The 18,901-nt window shown below is 48.4% G+C and overlaps 1 protein-coding gene across 1 annotated transcript; it reads left to right on the plus strand.

Annotated features, from left to right (window-relative positions):
- Positions 1–4,468: 4,468 nt before the first annotated feature.
- LOC311118156 (uncharacterized protein) lies at positions 4,469–13,656 on the plus strand (the record flags this gene model as incomplete). The annotated part of the gene is made up of 3 exons (XM_084193016.1): positions 4,469–4,610; positions 6,454–12,583; positions 13,473–13,656. Coding segments are annotated over 3 exons (6,283 nt in total), but the record flags the coding sequence as incomplete, so codon positions are not given.
- Positions 13,657–18,901: the final 5,245 nt, after the last annotated feature.

The following is an 18,901-nucleotide window of genomic DNA, read 5'->3' on the forward strand; positions in this document are numbered from 1 at the left end:
GTCCATGGGGAACATTGGTCTGGGCAGGCAGCATGGCTAGTCATGGGGAACATTGGTCTGGCAGGCAGCATGGCTAGTCATGGGGAACATTGGTCTGGCAGGCAGCATGGCTAGTCATGGGGAACATTGGTCTGGCAGGCAGCATGGCTAGTCATGGGGAACATTGGTCTGGCAGGCAGCATGGCTAGTCCATGGGGAACATTGGTCCTGGCAGGCAGCATGGCTAGTCATGGGGAACATTGGTCTGGCAGGCAGCATGGCTAGTCATGGGGAACATGGTCTGGCAGGCAGCATGGCTAGTCATGGGGAACATTGGTCTGGGCAGGCAGCATGGCTAGTCATGGGGAACATTGGTCTGGCAGGCAGCATGGCTAGTCATGGGGAACATTGGTCTGGCAGGCAGCATGGCTAGTCATGGGGAACATTGGTCTGGGCAGGCAGCATGGCTAGTCATGGGGAACATTGGTCTGGGCAGGCATGGCTAGTCATGGGGAACATTGGTCTGGGCAGGCAGCATGGCTAGTCATGGGGAACATTGGTCTGGCAGGCAGCATGGCTAGTCATGGGGAACATTGGTCTGGCAGGCAGCATGGCTAGTCATGGGGAACATTGGTCTGGCAGGCAGCATGGCTAGTCATGGGGAACATTGGTCTGGCAGGCAGCATGGCTAGTCATGGGGAACATTGGTCTGGCAGGCAGCATGGCTAGTCATGGGGAACATTGGTCTGGCAGGCAGCATGGCTAGTCATGGGGAACATTGGTCTGGCAGGCAGCATGGCTAGTCATGGGGAACATTGGTCTGGCAGGCAGCATGGCTAGTCATGGGGAACATTGGTCTGGCAGGCAGCATGGCTAGTCATGGGGAACATTGGTCTGGCAGGCAGCATGGCTAGTCATGGGGAACATTGGTCTGGCAGGCAGCATGGCTAGTCATGGGGAACATTGGTCTGGCAGGCAGCATGGCTAGTCATGGGGAACATTGGTCTGGCAGGCAGCATGGCTAGTCATGGGGAACATTGGTCTGGCAGGCAGCATGGCTAGTCATGGGGAACATTGGTCTGGCAGGCAGCATGGCTAGTCATGGGGAACATTGGTCTGGCAGGCAGCATGGCTAGTCATGGGGAACATTGGTCTGGCAGGCAGCATGGCTAGTCATGGGGAACATTGGTCTGGCAGGCAGCATGGCTAGTCATGGGGAACATTGGTCTGGCAGGCAGCATGGCTAGTCATGGGGAACATTGGTCTGGCAGGCAGCATGGCTAGTCATGGGGAACATTGGTCTGGCAGGCAGCATGGCTAGTCATGGGGAACATTGGTCTGGCAGGCAGCATGGCTAGTCATGGGGAACATTGGTCTGGCAGGCAGCATGGCTAGTCATGGGGAACATTGGTCTGGCAGGCAGCATGGCTAGTCATGGGGAACATTGGTCTGGCAGGCAGCATGGCTAGTCATGGGGAACATTGGTCTGGCAGGCAGCATGGCTAGTCATGGGGAACATTGGTCTGGCAGGCAGCATGGCTAGTCATGGGGAACATTGGTCTGGCAGGCAGCATGGCTAGTCATGGGGAACATTGGTCTGGCAGGCAGCATGGCTAGTCATGGGGAACATTGGTCTGGCAGGCAGCATGGCTAGTCATGGGGAACATTGGTCTGGCAGGCAGCATGGCTAGTCATGGGGAACATTGGTCTGGCAGGCAGCATGGCTAGTCATGGGGAACATTGGTCTGGCAGGCGGCAGGCAGCATGGCTAGTCATGGGGAACATTGGTCTGGGCAGGCAGCATGGCTAGTCATGGGGAACATTGGTCTGGCAGGCAGCATGGCTAGTCATGGGGAACATTGGTCGGCAGGCAGCATGGCTAGTCATGGGGAACATTGGTCTGGCAGGCAGCATGGCTAGTCATGGGGAACATTGGTCTGGCAGGCAGCATGGCTAGTCATGGGGAACATTGGTCTGGCAGGCAGCATGGCTAGTCATGGGGAACATTGGTCTGGCAGGCAGCATGGCTAGTCATGGGGAACATTGGTCTGGCAGGCAGCATGGCTAGTCATGGGGAACATTGGTCTGGCAGGCAGCATGGCTAGTCATGGGGAACATTGGTCTGGCAGGCAGCATGGCTAGTCATGGGGAACATTGGTCTGGCAGGCAGCATGGCTAGTCATGGGGAACATTGGTCTGGCAGGCAGCATGGCTAGTCATGGGGAACATTGGTCTGGCAGGCAGCATGGCTAGTCATGGGGAACATTGGTCTGGCAGGCAGCATGGCTAGTCATGGGGAACATTGGTCTGGCAGGCAGCATGGCTAGTCATGGGGAACATTGGTCTGGCAGGCAGCATGGCTAGTCATGGGGAACATTGGTCTGGCAGGCAGCATGGCTAGTCATGGGGAACATTGGTCTGGCAGGCAGCATGGCTAGTCATGGGGAACATTGGTCTGGCAGGCAGCATGGCTAGTCATGGGGAACATTGGTCTGGCAGGCAGCATGGCTAGTCATGGGGAACATTGGTCTGGCAGGCAGCATGGCTAGTCATGGGGAACATTGGTCTGGCAGGCAGCATGGCTAGTCATGGGGAACATTGGTCTGGCAGGCAGCATGGCTAGTCATGGGGAACATTGGTCTGGCAGGCAGCATGGCTAGTCATGGGGAACATTGGTCTGGCAGGCAGCATGGCTAGTCATGGGGAACATTGGTCTGGCAGGCAGCATGGCTAGTCATGGGGAACATTGGTCTGGCAGGCAGCATGGCTAGTCATGGGGAACATTGGTCTGGCAGGCAGCATGGCTAGTCATGGGGAACATTGGTCTGGGCAGGCAGCATGGCTAGTCATGGGGAACATTGGTCTGGCAGGCAGCATGGCTAGTCATGGGGAACATTGGTCTGGCAGGCAGCATGGCTAGTCATGGGGAACATTGGTCTGGCAGGCAGCATGGCTAGTCATGGGGAACATTGGTCTGGGCAGGCAGCATGGCTAGTCATGGGGAACATTGGTCTGGCAGGCAGCATGGCTAGTCATGGGGAACATTGGTCTGGCAGGCAGCATGGCTAGTCATGGGGAACATTGGTCTGGCAGGCAGCATGGCTAGTCATGGGGAACATTGGTCTGGCAGGCAGCATGGCTAGTCATGGGGAACATTGGTCTGGCAGGCAGCATGGCTAGTCATGGGGAACATTGGTCAGGCAGGCAGCATGGCTAGTCATGGGGAACATTGGTCTGGCAGGCAGCATGGCTAGTCATGGGGAACATTGGTCTGGGCAGGCAGCATGGCTAGTCATGGGGAACATTGGTCTGGCAGGCAGCATGGCTAGTCATGGGGAACATTGGTCTGGCAGGCAGCATGGCTAGTCATGGGGAACATTGGTCTGGCAGGCAGCATGGCTAGTCATGGGGAACATTGGTCTGGGCAGGCAGCATGGCTAGTCATGGGGAACATTGGTCTGGGCAGGCAGCATGGCTAGTCATGGGGAACATTGGTCTGGCAGGCAGCATGGCTAGTCATGGGGAACATTGGTCTGGCAGGCAGCATGGCTAGTCATGGGGAACATTGGTCTGGCAGGCAGCATGGCTAGTCATGGGGAACATTGGTCTGGGCAGGCAGCATGGCTAGTCATGGGGAACATTGGTCTGGCAGGCAGCATGGCTAGTCATGGGGAACATTGGTCTGGGCAGGCAGCATGGCTAGTCATGGGGAACATTGGTCTGGGCAGGCAGCATGGCTAGTCATGGGGAACATTGGTCTGGCAGGCAGCATGGCTAGTCATGGGGAACATTGGTCTGGCAGGCAGGCAGCATGGCTAGTCATGGGGAACATTGGTCTGGCAGGCAGCATGGCTAGTCATGGGGAACATTGGTCTGGCAGGCAGCATGGCTAGTCATGGGGAACATTGGTCTGGCAGGCAGCATGGCTAGTCATGGGGAACATTGGTCTTGGCAGTCTGTCACGTTTAGAAGTGAAGGCAGACCTTTTCTCCGTCCAGTTTCAACATGAACGGCGCTAGCTAGCTTAGCTCATCGCATTCATGAAACCATGATTTGATGGATGACAGGATTGGATGTTAAGTGCAATTTCAATTGCGTTTTTTTTTAATTTCTTTGTGTGTCAGCGAAGTTGCTTGAGATGTCGCTTGGGTCTGAACAGGAATTGCGTCCAAATTGCTTCGTGTGACACAGGCTTTACAATTGAAGTGCAGATATTGTATTTATTCTGCTTGTTCTTTGGTGTTATGGGTTACCAGGTTACTGTTCAGCACCTTGTGATAACTGGTCACATAAAATGGCTTTATAGACGACATTGGATTGATTTGATCTTTAACCACTTTCTTCTCCCCCATGGGGATCTGATTTAGAAACAGGTTTTTATTTCAGCCGGCTAATGAATAAAACTGCAACCTTTTTGACACCGTAATAACTAACCTTATTAATGAAGTGATTTTATAATTGTATTTAATCACTTTCTCTTCCTCTACAGGGATCTGGTGTTCATATGGAGTAAACTCCATCTGCGCGTCAACCCTTCCAAACAGGTCTTCCTGGAAGAGAGCCATCGGCTGATGCTGTCCGCCACCAACATCAAATCAATATTCCCTTTCATGAGAGTGATCCTTGCAGAGGTGAGCCGGGGGAACTCGTGGGACTGTTGATTTGGCTTTATTTATTTGTTGCTCAAATTACTGCGGACATTATTATTTTATTGTTTTAGATGTAATGGAGTCGTTGTAGTGTAGAGGATTATGTCAAGTTGCTTTGATTTGGGTTTTTAGCTAGCTAAGGTGGCTTGGCTTAGTTCAGCGTTTAAATTTTTTTTTTAATGTTTGTTGAGGAGACTATTTGTGACGCGTTTGCTTCCTGTTTTTTTTTTACACGTCAGAGCCATGTTTTTTTCCATTGTGTTTCATTACATTTACATTTACGTCATTTAGCAGACGCTCTTATCCAGAGCGACTTACAAAGTGGTGCATTCACCCTATCTGATAACTGCATACTAGAGATATTTATAGAAGCCAGGCTTCTTTTTGTGCTGAACCGACAAACATACCGTCAGCTTACATGATCCCGGGGTGCGTCTCAAATGGGCCCCCTATTTATGGGCCCTGGTCAAAGATAGTGCATATATATGTGTGTATAGGGAATAGTGTTCCGTTTGGGACACAGCCCTGATCATGATTAGGCCTCCTCTTTTTAGTGTGATCGTTTTCTATGTACAGTCAAAAAATGGACGCCCTTGATTTAAAGATGAGCGACAAAGACTGGATATATATATATATATATACATGATGCAAATACTGAGCTATATTGTACGCTCCAAAACCATTTTGATATTATTTTATACTAATACAATTGCTCAGGGAAAGATTGAGTTTAACAAGTACTATTTCTTTTCAAAATTATTGGCACCCCTGTTTGTTTTTTTTACAATATCTTTCAATACCTCAACTTGCGAGTATAATATAACGGCACGGTGTCTTTTTCTATGTAGGTATGGGGTTATTTTCTGCTTATGCATCCTTTATTTTTTTCGACACCAAACCCACCCCTGTTGTGCACCTCTATTTTCATGTCATCCAACAAATGTAAACAGCGTAAGGCCTTTAGAACCTAGAAGAACCTTTTGAATCTCCGGACCAACTGCCTGCTAAACGGCACTTGGATTGGAACCGGTGCTTTGGTCAGATGACAATGAAAATGGAGGTCTTTGGCCAGGCACAGCAGTGGTGGGTTTGGAGTCGAAATAAGGATGCACGAGTAGAACATAACTGTAAAATATGGTGGTGGATCTTTTGATGTTACGGGGCTGTTTTCCTTCCACTGGTCCTAAGGGGCCCTTGTTAAGGTCAACGGCATATTGAACTTTATCCAGTACCAGGACATTTTAGCCCAAAATCTGGTTGCCTCCGCCAGGAGGCTGAAACTTTTGCTGCAAGTGGATCTTCCAGCAAGACAATAACCCCAAGCACACATCCATAATTCACAAAGAAATGGTTAATTGACCACAATCTACATTTTAGCAATGGCCATCTCAGTCTCCGGACCTTGAACCCCCATTGGAAAAAGGATCTGGAAAGATTCTGTATGGAGGAGTGATCTAAGATTCATCCCAATGTGTTCCTGCAATCTTATCAAACCTTTTTTATTTTTTTGAAAAAGGATCCGTGCCGTTATCCTCGCAAGGTGAGGTATTGACAACCGGCCAATCATTTGGACCCTATCTTTTTGAGACCAAAAAAAATATTATTGTATTAGTATAAAATAATATTTGACTTTTTTTTGTGGTTGCATACAATATAGCTCAGTATTTGTATTAGTTTGATGGTATTCTTTGCTCTTTTTTTTATCAAGGGTGGCAATAATTTTGGACCTGACTGTGTGTATCTATATATGTCTGTGTGTGTGTGTGTGTGTAGCAGGGGTAATTCATTGACCCCTTCTGTTGTATTTCTCTCTTGCTCTCCCCAGCTGGGGAAGGATGGTCTCCAGTTCTGTGTGGAGCTCTGCACCCACGCCCTCCAGACGAACCCCTGCGACTCCGCCACCAAGTCCCTCATCTACAAGACGGTGGCCTACCTCCTCCCCAACGACCTGGAGGTCTGCCGGGCCTGCGCCCTCCTCGTCTTCTTCCTGGAGCGCACCGTGGAGGCCTACAAAACTGTCCTCCTCCTCTACACCCACCCCGACCAGGAGTACAACGCCGAGGCCGGCCCCATCGGAAACCACATCCGCTTTGAGATCCTCCAGACCCTGAAGAGAGGCCTCTACTTCGACCCGGAGTTCTGGAACCTTTTGAATCTCCGGACCAACTGCCTGAAGCTGATGAGCGAGAAGAAGGCGGCGTTGGCAAGGATGGTGGAGGAGGAGGAGGAGAATGGGTGGGTGTCCAACTACTGCACCACCACCACCACCACCACCACCACCAAAGAGCCCTGTCGCGGCCGGAGTGCTGACCTGTCTGAGCGCGTGCAGACTAAACCCGTAGAGATTAAACCGGCTAAACCAGCACAGAAACACGTTCAGATTAAACCCTTTCACCAGGTAACGGCGCCCAAAAGGCGGTTCCAAAAAGAAGAGAAGAATCACATTTCGACGGCGCCGGTGGCGGCCAAACGTGTCAAAGCTCAAAGGTTGGAAAAGACCGTAGAAAATACCTCTGTCGAGCCGCGGCAGCCGCCTGTTAATCATGTGACGGCGAAAGCTAAGAAGGAGAAGCCGGCTGAACCCCCTGAAGTTGAGGAACAACCCGTATTAAAAAGAAGAGGAAGGAAGCCTGGGCCGAAGCCGGGACCGCGGTCGCCTGCGAGAGCGACGGAGTCCTCAGCCGAGACCGCCTCTGTCAGACGGTCCTTCAGACAACTGGACATGGCGCAGGAGAACCTGGCCAGGCAAGTCGGTCACGGACAACACAGGCACATGACCAGACTCTCAGAGAAGAAACCTCCGAAACGGCGGGGCAGGAAACCCCGTTGGCTACTGGAAGGCACGTTCCAGGCTGAGAACAGCGCTCCCCGGACGGGTCGCCAACCGGGCAGGAAACCCCCGCGGCAGAAGACCCAGCAGACGCCAGCGGAGAAGACCGGTGCCGCTGTCAACGAAAGCGCAGCCGGACAAAAGGACGCCGCGACGTCGCGAAATAAAACTGCGGCCGCTCGTCTGACAGCGCCGAGGGAACAGGAAGGTAAACGTCGGGAGGAGACTCCTGCTACCAACCGCCTGCCGGCAGCGGCTCCTGCTTCTGACTTGAAGCTGGAGGTCTCCTTACCTGACAACGAAGTGATCGGGGTCTTCCCTGAGGACTTTCTCAGTAGGCGAGGACTGGGGACTCTAAACTGTGACGAGTCTAAGGCGCCAATCCAGGCACAGTATCAGGTGAAGCATCGACTCGGAGAGGAGTTTATCCTTTCCACTCAGAACGCCAGTCTCTTCATACAGCGGTTGCACAGCTACGCCCAGACGCCCAATGCAGAAGGTGTCACGTTGAACGCTGAGACCTGTTTGTTGAAAGCGACGGATTTCCGTCCCTCCCTAAACCAAAGTTGTCTGCCGGTGCTAGGCGACGCTTCAGGGTTATTTTACCAGACGTCCGCAACGGAAATGGAAGTTGAGGTCTCCTCGCAAACTGTCACTCCAACTGACATTACTTTCACACCACCAGGTGGAGCTGTTGAACGCGTTGAAATTCCCAAGAATGAGGAAGGATTCTCTACTGATCCTCAGCAAAAATGTCCTCTATCCGTTCCCTCAGTGAATTCCATTGTTCCTAACAATACAGGTAGAAGAAGAACAATAAATAGAGAAGTAACTCATTTTCCAAGAGAACCAATGGAAGTTACCAATGTTCCAAAAAAGCTAATGGCTTCTGAAGTCAGGGATGTTTTAGAATCGTCAAGGAATACAGAAGTTACTGATATTCTGAAAGAGGCTATGGATATAGCAAACATTGGTGTGGAAGAAGCAATGATGGGTGACACTGGCAGCGTCCCTGAAAAGGAAACTCCAGAGCTTGTTGCTCCTACACCTTTCTGCTGGTTGGCTAATAGCTCAATGGAAGCGTTTGCCAGAGAGTTTGAAAAGTTTGCCAAGGGTCCGGATTCTGATGTAGAGAAAAACCAGGAGCCGGTGACACCACAGACCACAGATAACGTCTCGCACAAAACCTTGGAGACGACATTGTCAACATCCCCAAAAGGCATCCCTGAGGACATCACAGACCCAGTGGTCCCTGAGGACACTTCAAAAGTAACCGAAGACACCCTGCAAAACATGGACACTCCACACACCCAACAGCTTACAGAGGAGATCCCACAGAATACACATGATACCCCACAGTACCACGAGAACACGTCAATGCACACTGCAGACACCCAACTGGACATTAAGGGTACTTCACAAAACACGGCGCCGGAGGATACCCCAGTGGCCATTGAGAACTTCCCACAGCTCACTGGTGAGACCCGACAGCTTGAGCAACCCCTGAAAGGCACTGTGGATACTCCAGAGGTCCCTGTGGACTCGCCGCAGGACAATGACACCCCTCAGATCACCGAAGACCCCCCACAGATTACACAGGACATCGGACAGCTCACAGAGGACACCCCGGAAGTCACTTTCACAGAAGTCACTGTGGACACACTATCACAGAACACACAGGAGGACAGCTCGGAGGCAATTGAGGATACCCTGAAAGTCACTGAAACCCCCCAGAAAGTCACTGAAGACGGCCTGTGCGTCACTGTAGATGCCTCCAAGCACATTGAGGACAACCTACAAATACAAAACACTGCAGACACCCTACAGGACACCCCAAAAGTCGCTGAGGGTACGCCACAGCTCACAGTGGACGCCCCAATGGTTGATGAAGAGCCCACCAAGGACACACGGGACGCCACACATAACAATGGGGACACCCAACAGGTCACTGAGGACACCCCAAGAGTCCCTGAAGACACGTCACGTGAACCCAAAGACACCTCAAAGGTCACCGGAGATACCCCAATCGTCTCTGAAGACACCCTAAAAGTAACCATTGATACTTCGGAGGTCACTGAAGACCTCTCAATGATCGCTGAAGACACCCCGAAAGTCTCTGAAGTTACCCCACAGAACACACAGTACAACTCACTGGTCACTCTGAAAGTCACTGAAAGTGCTCACATTCCTAAGGTCACCCCAAGAGTCCCTGAAGACACGTCACAGGACCCCAAAGTCACTGAAGACTCTCCACATAAAACACAGGACACCCCAAAAATCACTAAGGACACCACCCAAATGGTCTCTGGGGATATCGCACAAAATCCTGAAGAAGGCACCCCACGGGAGAATGAGGACAGCCAACTGGCATATCGCTGTAGTCTCTGCAACAAGGTTTTCAGAGGCAAACGTGTCATAGCCCACGCCATGTACCACTTCCGCAGGGACCAATGTATGTTCTGTAGGACGCTGTTCAAAAACGACCTCCTCGCCATGATGCATCTATCCCGACACATCGAGAAGTTGAAAAAAGGAAACGTACCGGCTGATTTTGAGGAGGTCCACGAGAACTGGACACCTGACACGCCTGAACGCTCAACGCAGAGGGGGAGACGGGGGCGCAAGAGGATCTCCGTAAACTCCACAGATAGCGCAGAGGCAGCTCCACCGGATTACAGGAAGCTACGGTCGACGAGCAATAGGATCTCTGTAAACTCCACAGATAGCACAGAGTCAACTCCGCCGGATCGCAGGATCTTACGGTCTAAACCTAAGCTACGGTCGAGCAATAGGCTCTCAACTGACTCTCGACCTTCACCAGAGACTAGACTCACAACAGGAGAGTCTGAAGACATGCAGTCGATACAGAGGGTCAATGGACACGTGGGCAGAAGACGGGTTGAGGTTGAAGGAACTGAGTGTGACGGTGATACTCGGGCAGAGGAACAAGAGAAGATCAGTAGGCGACAAGAGGAGGAGCACTCGGCTCTGGAACAGAGGGAAGAACCCGTGGAGATCTCTACTTCTCCGGTGAAGACATCAACAGGTGAACAAGGGGGAACGTCTTACTCTCCTCTGACAAAGACTTTGGAAGAAGAAGAGCAACCCTGCTCCTCAGCGAAGACCATGGAGGACAATACAGAATCTCAGTCTGTGTTGGTAACACAGGACAGGCTTTCAGTTTCCCCTCTAGAGACCTCCGTTCAGGGCAAGGAGACTCCCAGCAGCTGCCCTGTGGAGGGATGCGCAGAGATATTCATTGGAAAACGGCGTTCTCTCCTCGGACATATTCTGGATGATCACCGCGGCGACGCCAAACCCTTGGAAACGACATTCCGCCACAGGAATGGAAAATGCAGTATTTGCCAGAAGCCTGGGATGACTTTGCAGCATTACCAGCACCACATTGCATGGCACAGAGGAATCCCCAGGCATCCCTGTCTACATCATGGCTGTAAAGCCCGGTTTAGTGCAGCGCCAGAAATGAGAAACCACGCCAAGACCCACCAGCCCCTCCGGGCGGTGTGCTGCTTCCCGGGCTGTCAGGAGCGCTCGGCTTGTCTTCTGGAGCTGAACCGTCACGAACGAGAACACTATCGTCTCCCAGAGGAAGGGGAGGATGCGCCTGTTTTTGATACCCTTGTCGCCAACGCCGCCTCCGTAAAGGTGATAAAAAAGTGCAAGGTGACGAAGAAGATGAAGGGTGTGAAGAGACGATGGGCTCCTGGAGAAAAGGAGGCGTCAGCTGCTGATCCCACTACTACAGCAAAGGTAACCAGGAAGTGTGACTTCACCAAGACGTTAAAGAAAACACAGGTCATAAAGAAACGGCGTGTTCATAAAGACAGTGATCCCCCTGCTTCTGATCCCCCTACCGTCTCTGTAAAGGTAACGAGTAAGTTGAAGAAATTGCAGGTTAAGAGGAAACCGTGTGTTGGTAAGAAAATGAACGCCCCAACGGCTCCCATCACCACCGCCGCTGAACAAGTGACCAATAAGTTAAAGATGATGCATAAGGTAAAGAAAGCGTGGGCTTTGAAGAGACAGAACGTCAGCAAAGAAAATTATACTCCAACCGGACCGCTCACCTCCACCACAATTACCACCACTGAAGAAGTTACCAAAAAGCAAAAAATTATAAATAAGTCGGAGAAAATACGGGTTGTTAAGAAACCGAATGTTGCCGAAGAAGAGGAAACTGGTCCTGCCACCGACGAAGAGGTGGCAGAAAAATCAAAGGTGGCTGATAAGTTAAAGAGAACACCACCTGTAAAGAAACAGAGCGTTAACAAAGACTCCAGGAAGATCTCAAGTGTTGGCACCGACAAGGATACCCCAACTGTTCCTCCCACCGCCGGTCCAAAAGACACCAAGAAGTTACCCAAGGTGACGGATAAGTTAAAGAAAACGACACTAGTTCTGAAGAAACAAAGAGTCAAGGAACCCAAGAGGCCTGCGGGCGAAGAACACAAGAAGACCTCCAAAAAGCCTGCCAAGTCAAAGACCTCTGGTCCAGAGAAACGCGTTAATGAAGTTACAGAAGTGCCAGGAAGTGAAGACACAGAGGTGGTAGGAGGTCAATCAGAGGAAGAAGATGATAAACCATTGGTGGGAACATCAGACTCAACAGCTAGCAGTGTCTGTGACCAGAAGATGGTTAACGGACACTTAAAGGAGATCACTAAAGAATCACCAAAATACCAGAAAAGTATTAAAACAAGCACAGACACCAAATCCAAGAAATGCAAACCACGGAACCATAAACCCACTACTCCCAAAACCCCTACAACTACTCCCAAAACCCCTATCAAGAAGGAAGCGACGAAACCCCCCACTTTCTTTGGGAAGATTAGCAACAGGCCGTACATTCGGCCTCCGCCCACAGCCTACCTAGACGAGAGGTACACCACCATGCCGAAACGCAGGAAAGAGATGTCCTGGACCCTGGATCGCTCTCCGATCTGCCCAACCCTGGTGGAGGCCACAGGGGAGACGGGCACACGGTTGGTCCATAGGCAGCGCTGTGCCAAGTGTTTCTTGTCCTTCGACAGTGGAGAGGAGTTACAGACGCACCTCTCGCTGAAGAAGTGCGCAAACTTTTTCGGCTTCGACTCAGACGAGGAGAGTAAGTACAATATTTTGTCAAAAAAAATCAAATAAAATTGTATTTGTCACATGCGCCGAATACAACAGGTGTAGACTTTACAGTGAAATGCTTACTTACAAACCCTTAACTCTATTTCTTGAACTGCATTGTTGGTTAAGAAAATATTTACCAAAATAACGTAAAAGAAACCCGGTACCGAGTCAATGTGCAGGGTACAGGTTAGTGGAGGTAATTTGTACATGTAGGTAGGGGTAAAGTGACTATGCATAGATAATAATAAACAGTGAGTAGCAGCAGTGTAAAAACAAAGGGGGGGGGGGGTCAATGTTAATGGTCCGGGTAGCCATTTTGATTAATTGTTCAGCAGTCTTATGGCTTGGGGGTAGAAGCTGTTAAGGAGCCTTTTGGATCTAGACTTGGCCGTGCGGTAGCAGAGAGAACAGTCTATGACTTGGGTGACTGGAGTCTTTGACAAATTTTTTTGGGCCTTCCTCTGACATATTCCTGGTATAGAGGTCCTGGATGGCAGGAAGCTTGGCCCCAGTGATGTACTGGGCCGTATGCACCACCCTCTGTAGTGCCTTGCGGTCGGAGGCCGAGCAGTAGCCATACCAGGCGGTGATGCAACCGGTCAGGATGCTCTCGATGGTGCAGCTGTAGAACCCTTTGAGGATCTGAGGACCCATGAAAATGACTTGTTATTAACATATATTTGTCTACTTCAGGGATTCGATTTCTCGTTGTTTGATTGAATGAAGAAAAAAAAAAGACTAGTCTGTGTCCTGGGAAACCACCCCAAAGTGTAGTAGATTATAGAAATGATCTTTTTAAATGTGATTTTCCTCCATATTGTTTATGCTGAAAGCTCCAGAGACCGTATGCTTATTGGGTTTTACCGTTGTTCCAGGTAAATGCTGAAGCTGATGGACAAGAGGACATGTTTGGATGTGCTGCTGCTGGAGGGGGGGGATGTTGAACCCCCTCCAAAACCTGCTAGGGGTGTTGTTGAACCCCTTTTTGACCCTGCTACCTTACTGAGGATGACCAGGGTTACAGGACTCTTACATGACATGCCGGCTAGCCTGGGGACAGCCAGGCCTTCCTTTGTGACTGAAGGTGGCCGACGGCTACAGCAGGAAGACCCCTCTCAACCCTGCTACCTTTTATTGAAGAGGATTCTTACAGAGTTAACTCTTACATGACATGCCGGCTAGCCTGGGGACAGCCAGGCCTTCCTTTGTGACTGATGCTGACCGACGGCTACAGCAGGAAGACTGGGAGAACATTTTTTAAGGGTTGTGACCATTCTTCCCACGTTCCGTCTCCCTTGGTCATAGGAGTAACCTATAACCTTTTTGAACCCCGACCTCAAATCCAAAAGTTTAGGGGTCTTTTGGGCTGTCCGATTGGTTGATGGACCAGGAAGTGTGGGTGAACTAAAGCCTAGAGGACTTGTGAGGTGGACACTATGAGAACGGTAGGGCCGTCGGACAGTCAATATATTATTTAGTTTATTTTGTTTTCACAGTATTTTACTTTGGACTGAAGAAGTGCCTGGACCCAACCTGCCACTTCCTGCTTCTCTTCTATTGGTCAGTGGTCCATGGACTGCGTCCCAAAAATGGCACCCTATTCCCTCTATAGTGCACTACCCTATGTGGACACTCTGGTCTAAAGTAGTGCACTACAAAGGGAATAAGGTATAATTTGGGACGCCGAGAGTTACGGGCTGCGTCAAGGAATGACTCTTGAAGCTGTGAGAACTGATTTTTATGCAGGGATGTGAACTATACAACATGTTCAGATATTTAACACACTAAAAATATAGCTCATCTTTTTTTTTTTGCTTTTGCACTTCTCCCCTAACCCAGCAGTTCGATATCCCTGTTTCCCCTCCTGCTGCAATGTTCTGCTGATCCCATTTGGCTTTTTTTTAAACGATTGTCATTGCAATGGATGATGACACACTGAACCGTCGGAGGATTCGTCCCAAATGGCAACCTGTTCCCTTTATAGTGCACTGCTTTTGTAGTATAAAGGGAGAAGTAGTACACTATGTAGGCAGTGCCGGGTTTAGAAATCAGCCCCCTGGGCTTTTTTTTTCTTTTTTTTTATAGGACCCCCCTTACCGGCACACCATAATTTTCTGTAAACCAATCCGTACACCAAGATGCAATTCGATGCCATGGTACATTTTTATTAGCTGAAGAAAAATACCCTTTATAATAGAGCCATAACATTGGCAGTATTTAATTTGTTTAAACTAATTTCATGCAATTCTACGTCATTTACATGACAGGAGATATTAGCTGAATCTTTTTAATAAATGACCGTAACGAGAGAGCGGCTACTCTGACAAACTGGGATCAGTCTGGTATTGAATTCAAACAAACGATTGCCCAGGCCAATGAAGCCACACACAGATTGTACAATATTAGGAGTGTGTGTGTATATATTTATGTGTGTATGTATATATATATATATATATATATATATATATATATATATATATTAAATAATAGGCTACTAAATACAATTTCCAGTGGCACACTGAACGATGAAGCCATAGTGATGGCCGACGCGCTCCTTACATTTACATTACATTACATTTACGTCATTTAGCAGACGCTCTTATCCAGAGCGACTTACAAATAGGTGCATTCACCTTATAGGCAGTGGGATAACCACTTTACACATTTTTTTTTTTGGGGGGGGGGGGGGGGGGTTGGAGTAAAAGGGGGGGTGGGGGGGGTAGAAGGATTACTTTATCCTATCCCAGGTATTCCTTAAAGAGGTGGGGTTTCAAATGTCTCCGAAAGGTGGTGAGTGACTCCGCTGTCCTGGCGGAGTCACCATTGGGGTGCTCCTCTTGGCAGTAACCTATCTCAAGATGAGCTACTTTTAAAAAACACTGCTGCTGTTCGCAAAAAAATTGAGAGTTGAGAAAACATTGTTTCTATTGGCTACAGACCAGATTAGTCTTCTCTTTTCAGCAGTAGGCATTTTTGCTTTCCAACCTTTTTTTTTTTCGCGTTGTGCCCAGTAACCGAAAGGTCGCTAGTTCTAATCCCCCGAGCCGACCTAGGTGGGTGAAAATCTGTCGACGTGCCCTTGAGCAAGGCACTTAACCCTAATTGCTCCTGTAAGTCGCTCTGGATAAGAGCGTCTGCTAAAATGACTATATAAAATGTAAATGTTAAAATGTAACTGCCAAAATAAAGGAAACACTTGAGTAAATGAGGTGGTCCCGGGGATCGAACCCACTACCTTGGCGTTACAAGCGCCGTGCTCTACCAGCTGAGCTACAGAGGACCACATGTGATGTGTTGGGGTGTGTTTTCCCGGCATGGTTTAGTTCCACTTGTAGAATCTATGCCAAGGCTCATTGGGACGGTTCTGGCAGCTCGTGGTGGCACAACACCTTTTTAAAGATGCTTTACGTTGGGGGGTTTCCTTTATTTTGGCAGTTACCTGTATTTGATCAAATTTAATCCACTGTTTTTTTTTGGTTTTTTTTTTACTATTGATCCTCTGTTGGCGAAATGTATGTTCTCTGGTGTATTTTGAACATTGAGAGCGGGCTCCAGTGTTTTGGATATATTTGTACTTTTTTTTATGACGACTTATTATTATTATTTTGATGTGCCTCTTGGGCCCCCAATGGGCTTGGGCCCAGCCCTTGACTCACACAATTTACCAGTCACATTTAATTTATTATGCTGTTTGTTTTATTGATCAGTTACCCAATCAAGGCAGGGACCCCCCCCCCACCCAATTACCCATGTGGGCCCCTATCCTCCTCTCCTCCCTCCATCTGACGATTAGCAGAGCGGCAGCAGGCTGCCTAGACTCATTGGGCTCCTGAATCCTCCTGTGGTTGGCAGTTGCAGTAAAAAAAATAAATATATATATATATCTAATATATACTGTATAAGATCGAACTAATTTTTTATTTCTTTTTGCCTCTTGGGCCCCCTACGGGCCTGGGCCCAGGGGCTTCAGCCCCCGGTAAGCCCCTGCATTAATCTGGCCCTGTATGTAGGGAATAGGTTGCCATTTGAGACCATTATGTCCAAGTGTCTGCAATGTGCAAAAGGGCCTTTTTCATTCTATAATACTTCTTAGATTTACTGTAATGCAAACAACATGTTTGAACATGTTAGCCATAAACAACATTCCATATTTTAAATGTACTTTTATTCACTTTAATTTTTTTTGTGCGATGAACATGACTTGTAATCAATACTAATAGTTTATTGCACATTTTTTTTAAGTTTCACTTTTTTTTTTTGTATATCTATCTGGGATGAGTTGACGTGATGTCGGTCAGTCTCCACACAACCAGAACTATGTTGTCAGCTGCTGTTCGTAGTATCTCTCTGTCCCAAATGGCACTGTATTCCCTGTGTACTACTTGAGCCCGTAGGGTATAGGCCATAGGGTACGCTATAGGGTATAGGCCAGTGGGTACGCTATAGGGTATAGGCCAGTGGGTGCTACTTGGGATGCATTTTTATAGAGGTTAGGAACTTGTTACACGTATTAATTGACCCATCTGTCCCCCCCTCGAACCGACAACGCTGCGTCTGGTTGGTCAAAACAACAGTCCATTGATACGGTCTAGGCTCAAAACACGGACTAGGCTAAACGCTTCTGTAAGCTTCTGACATCGTCCTCACTTTTGAAAAGAGAAGAGAATGAACTATTTGTTGTGGTGTCACTGGGGGGAGACGGCGTCACCGTGTGGTGACTGACGGTTCTACTGAAGCTAACAGAACAGTGGCAGCAGGATGTAATGTATTATCCATGTGCTTTTTTTCTATTTTACTCCTGTAAATATGTGAAGAGTTTGAATGGCTTATTATAACTGGGTGTTGGAAATGGGTTTATATATCAGGCTGTTGATGTAAAATAATAAAACACATTGTTAAACTGGTATTAGTCTACCAAGTCTTTATTTGTCAAGAGTTACCAGTACAGTCGTGATCAAAAAGTTTTGAGAAATGACACAAATACAAATTTTCACAAAAGTCTGCTGCCTCAGTTTTGATGATGGCAACTTGCGTATACTCCAGAATGTCATGAAGAGTGATCAGATGAATTGCAATTAATTTGCGAAGTCCCTCTTTTGCCATGAAAATGAACTTAATCCCCCCCCAAAAAAACATTTCCACTGCATTTCAGCCCTGCCACAAAAGGACCGGCTGACATCATGTCAGTGATTCTCTCGTTAACACAGGTGAGAGTGTTGACGAGGACAAGGCTGGAGATCACTCTGTCATGCTGATTGAGTTAGAATAACAGACTGGAAGCTTTAAAAGGAGGGTGGTGCTTGGAATCAGTGTTCTTCCTCTGTTAACCATGGTTACCTGCAAGGAAACACGTGCCGTCATCATTGCTTTGCACAAAAAGGGCTTCACAGGCAAGGATATTGCTGCTAGTAAGATTGCACCTAAATCAACCATTTATCGGCTCATCAAGAACTTCAAGGAGAGAGGTTCAATTGTTGTGAAGAAGGCGTCAGGGCGCCCAAGAAAGTCCAGCAATCACCAGGACCGTCTCCTAAAGTTGATTCAGCTGCGGGATCGGGGCATCACCAGTGCAGAGCTTGCTCAGGAATGGCAGCAGGCAGGTGTGAGTGCAACATTGATAAAGTATTGCATTTGCCCTGTACTACTATTGCCCATAGAAACGCATTGTATAACACATTCATAAATGGCAAAAAAAAGACAGTCAAATAATAATAAATCATAAGGAATAAGGTTTTGAAGTGTCTGTCCTAAATCTAGGAGATCTAAGAGCTCAGGAAATATTTTTGTTTTTTTTTGGACACATTTAACACCTTATTTTTGTTGCCACAAAACTACCTCCATACTTCCATTCATTTGTATGGGTAACCTTCAGACAAGTCCCTTGCCATAGATTGGTCATATTATTTTTTGACGGCCAAACCGTTCAGACGGCTACAAACGTTTTTGTGACGTCTCATTGTCTAACAAACACTGCTGTATCTCGGCAATCTTCCACCACAGATGCGGAAGGCCCAGAGCAGATTGAGACGCAGCCCATGCAAAAAAAAACATATTTCTAGTTTAAACTGACGAATTTTGATGGGGATGTTTTTCTTAGATTATTTATATTGACACACGGGTGCGTCAATAGATTTAAGGATTTCCATGAAAGCAAATTTTTCAAGAAAACTTCAACTTACATATTTATTAGAACCAATATAGTCTGACGCTTTGTCCACATGAGGCGCTGTCGCAGAGGTTTACGGTAAAAGTTGGCACTAGTTACCACAGCCACAAAGTCAGATCGTAAAAAATGTATCAAAAC

The sequence above is a fragment of the Coregonus lavaretus genome (genome assembly GCF_964263955.1).
Source record: "Coregonus lavaretus genome assembly, contig: HAP1_SCAFFOLD_4907, whole genome shotgun sequence".
Taxonomy (NCBI): domain Eukaryota; kingdom Metazoa; phylum Chordata; class Actinopteri; order Salmoniformes; family Salmonidae; genus Coregonus; species Coregonus lavaretus.